The following is a 4,345-nucleotide window of genomic DNA, read 5'->3' on the forward strand; positions in this document are numbered from 1 at the left end:
TATATGAACATGACCTCAATCATTTTTACGCTAGCGACATATTGTACGATATATGGACATGACCTCAATCGTTTTTACGTTAGCGACATATTGTACGACATATGGACATGACCTCAATCATTTTTACATTAGCGACATATTATCTGATATATGGAAATTACCGGCCCTGCGATAGACTGGCGTCCTGTCCAGGGTGTACCCTGCCTTCGCCCAATGACAGCTGGGATCGGCTCCAGCCCCCCCGCGACCCTGAATACAGGATAAGCGGTAGAAAATGGATGGATGGATGGATGGAAATTACCTCAATCATTTTCCTTTAGCGACTTTAGCAACAACTTCTCTGTGTTAAAGCGACACACGTTTCAAGCACGAATATCTTCCATCAGCCACATCAAAATTGTCTGAAGATGAGAAAATGTACAACACCAACATTTGTTACAAAAACTATATTTTTTACTACTTAGACAAAGCATAAGTACATTGAAGGATCCGGTGTGCGATTTATATAGAGATTTTTTGTTCCGGTCAGCAAATTATGTAAAAAGTCCAAAACCAACAATGATCTCAACACTTTCAACTCCCGTCAGTGGCGCTCAGAGCTCATTGGTTCCTACTGAAGTTGTAAATTGTTAAAACAGGTTCCCCTGAGGATTAACATTAAATCAGGCTTCGATATGTGCACATTACTTGTTAGTAGCGACACTCACTGTTGGATTTGGTCTTTTCATGGCAAAACATGAACTGTCACCAGACACAGAATAAGTAACATTCAAAAAGAACAAACACTTCCGATATAAAGACAGATGCATGCACCCTGGTATAACCTGTAAACACCTCCACTCATATCCACCTTGCTTTCAGGGTATCAAACTTACCAAAAGAAAACACCTAGCAGTGTGTTACAGTGTATTATGTGGTGTGTTGACGATTCCCTTGATTGTTGAAAATGCAAAAAAAATAATAATCATTTTGGGTAAGAGTGGTTATTTAAGTGATGTGGTTATGTAACCACACATGTACTGGATACCTTAATTAATTATTAATCATAGTGAGGCTAAGTCCCACCCCTTCCAACACGGGACCTTAGTCAACAGCGAGAAACAAATACATGTGTTCTAACTGCTGAAGTATCCGACTGTGAAACTATGTAATCGTGAAGATCTTTCCACCAACAGGGAGGTAAGTGGCGTCTCTCTCACTGTGTGTGTTTGGTACCAGGATGTAGCATTACTCACGCTAACAACAGGTCTCGCTCCTTCTTTCTTCTTCCTGCTGATAAAAAAGAGTCGCTGGATAAAAACTCAGGTAAGATAACGTCACCTTAGTGACAGAACGTAGCTAAGTTAGCTAGCTAGCTAGGGAGATGAGCTGACGGCTGTGTTGCAGACTATCTACCTAAGTTAGCTAGTCAGCTGGCTATGTTAGCTACCCAGCTAGCTAACGGCCGCGTTGGTGACCACAAACCTACAACACACTGAGACTTTGTGGATTCAAACATTATCTTGTTAAACTGAGAAACATCAGAGTTGGAATTATACAGGTACAATTTCAGCGGGATACAAAATAATATTTGTCTCTCGCCATTAACTAGGGTAGATAGTTTTTCCGAAACAAGACAGGAAGGGGCGTCTCTATATTGATTATGATATTTGAAAGGGAGAAGTATGTTCTGAGTCCATATGGGCCGGGCTTCCTCTGAAGCATGCCAATGCAATAAAGGAATAAATCAATTAAAATAATACATGGATGACGGACTTTTCCTTCTTCTCTTCTTGCTACTTGTTCTTGTTTATTAGATTTCCTACTCGCTGCATGAATCTTCCCAGTTTGTTGTCAGCGCCGGAGTCATTCTTGTTCAGGGAGGAGCCACTGTCTTTCTCCGACTTATCCACAGGAAAGCTGTCGGTGCTGAGAAAATATTCGTATCGACTGTAGACCTTCTCCTTCCTGGTGTGATGGCCGGCGGCAGCGGCGGCGGCTTCGTCGCCATCCATAGTGCTCCTCGAGCCCCGGTCTTGATCCCCCGCGGGGTTCTGCCTTCTCTTGCTCGAACGCTGAGGCGACGATTTGGAGAACGGAGATTTTCGCTGCTCCGTTTGACTGCTGAGAGAGTTCTGCGACCTGGAGATGCTCGGCGACTGGCCTTTCTTGGTTGTCGGCACTGCCACGGGTGACTCTGAACGGTGGCCCGAGGAGCGTTGCGATCTCAGCGAGGTCCTACTTCGGGTCGACCGCTCGTCTTTCTTGGACACTTTCTTCTCGTCCGGCGAGAGCAGTGAATACACTTTCATTCTCAAGGAATTTTTCCTTTGAAGGGGCGGTTCCTCACGCTGTTTTTCCACGTGACCACCCTTAGCTTCCACTCCATGCTGAGATCCCGGAGACGCATCTAACGTTTTTTTTGTTTGTGCCTCATTGGATATGGACTTCTTTCTTGCTCTCGGAGCAGCTGAGCCGGAGCTGCTGGGCATCTTACCCAAAGAAGCGCGGCTTCCTCTGGCTTGGTCCCGGCGCTGCGATTCTGCAGATACACTGGATTTCACCGAGTTCTCCTCTGAAACGGATTTCTCGTCTTGGCAAATCTCCTCACCTGCGTCTTTGAACACAGCCGAGTCTGAACTGTTGACGCGTGAACACTCTCTCTCCTCCGGGATCTCGGTCAGAGACTCCATCGGTCTCGGGTGCTGGAGGCCGAGCTTGATCGACGGATCGTTTAGCTTCATGTCCAATTCGATGGCGGAGGTTGTCCTGGAAAGAGGCTCGTGCCAGTCGTACGCCTGCGTCGTCCTGCGATCAGCCGTGACGTCGTGGTGGGAGGCGGAGCGGTGGCCGCCAGTGAGAGTTTGCTCTCTCCTGTCGCCTCTCTTATTTGGCTCGCTGTGTTCGTGGTTGGCCAGTTCCAGGCTGTAACCGTTTTGGATGCGTGGCTCTAATTCCGCCACATTCTGCCTCATGTCCTGACCTCTTAGCGGAGACATATATTTAGGCTGATACGCAGGCCTCATGGAGTCTTGGGTCGGCCTGGGATTGTTGTAATCCTGCAGGCTGAGTCGCTTCTGCCTCATTTCCTCCATTCTGGACTTTATGTCCCTGGACCGGTTGTGGATCAGCTGCTCGTTTAAGCCAGTGTGACTACTGTACGGAGATGCCACTGGGGATATCGCATCGCACAACGCATCTTGAGCCGCGACATCATTAAAGTACGTGTCCATCTTCCACTTGTGGAGCGATGTTTCGGAGTTGAACGGGATCAGATTCTGATCCGTCCCGTAGCGATTCTGGTGCCTGAGATGCTGCTGGGACAACCTGTTCGTCAGGAGCAGGTCGTTACCCCCCCTTGGGTTAGGTACCGTCTTCTCAGGAGCAACGGGGACTCCGATGTCCTTGGTTCCCATCCTCATCCGAGTCAGGGCGCTCAACTTCTGCAGCTCTCCACCATAGCTGTGTCCCCGTATCAGATTCCCCATGTCGAAACAGTGGGATTGATGCAGCCTCTCCTGCACGCTCAGGCCACGGGTCATCACGCCGCCGCCGTTGTTGAACCTGTCGTCCTGAACACTCCTCACGCCGTGCATCACTTTGGGCCTCGCCTGAGTTCGGTTGAGGTGAAGCTGGCTGGAGTTCGGGCTCTGCTGGTGGGCCATGGCGTCCCTCAGGTAGTAGACGGACGACCTCTCCCCGGACAGAACCGTGGGCACGGCGGACTGGGCGTACAGTCGCCGAAACTCCTCGTCGTAAGAGGCAACCAGCTGACCCGTGATCACCAGGACCATGCTGAGGTTGATCTTCTCAAACGACCACGAGTAGCTGGAAAAAAGAAAACGTCACAGTGAGCTGGCAGGGGTGATGAGGATGAGGAATAGATCCTACATCTTACTTAGAATAAACAGACGCAAATCTAATTCATGTAAAGAGTAGTGCGGGCCTTTAAAATTACATTTGGAACAAACCTTTGTGTATATTAATACAGAAGAAAACAGAATCCACTTTTACTCTTTTGATGTCCGTTTTTAAGTAAGTACAAGGTCATGGGAAGTCAGCATCCCACTGGTTCACTTTGATTTTTGATTATAACAGAAAATAATCTCTGTGGCAAACAAACATTTATGATATTTACACGATTTGTTCAGCAGGAAAATATTCACAAACAATCCCCACTTTTCAGGTTTTTATGCCTTGCCTTGTTTGCCATCCTGACTGATCTCCTGAGCACCGACCTTCTGCTGAGCAAACACTGTTTAACATCTCGAGTCGAGCGCCTGAGTCCTGTTCGTGTCCGGCTTAACAATGTTCAGAATAGTTCAACTAATAAATAATGCTGCTCCATAAACAGAAGGATCGGAGC

The 4,345-nt window shown here is 47.6% G+C and overlaps 1 protein-coding gene across 1 annotated transcript in view; it reads right to left on the reverse strand.

Annotated features, from left to right (window-relative positions):
* Nucleotides 1–374: 374 nt before the first annotated feature.
* Nucleotides 375–4,345, reverse strand: part of LOC311011197 (uncharacterized protein) — a 10,494-nt gene continuing 6,523 nt past the window's right edge. The window contains exon 4 of the mRNA XM_084006003.1: nt 375–3,807. Within this exon, the coding sequence (XP_083862129.1) occupies nt 1,776–3,807 (2,032 nt within the window). The 3' untranslated portion in view covers nt 375–1,775. The remainder of the gene's footprint in view (nt 3,808–4,345) is intronic.

The sequence above is a fragment of the Eutrigla gurnardus genome (assembly GCF_963514095.1).
Source record: "Eutrigla gurnardus genome assembly, chromosome: 3".
Taxonomy (NCBI): domain Eukaryota; kingdom Metazoa; phylum Chordata; class Actinopteri; order Perciformes; family Triglidae; genus Eutrigla; species Eutrigla gurnardus.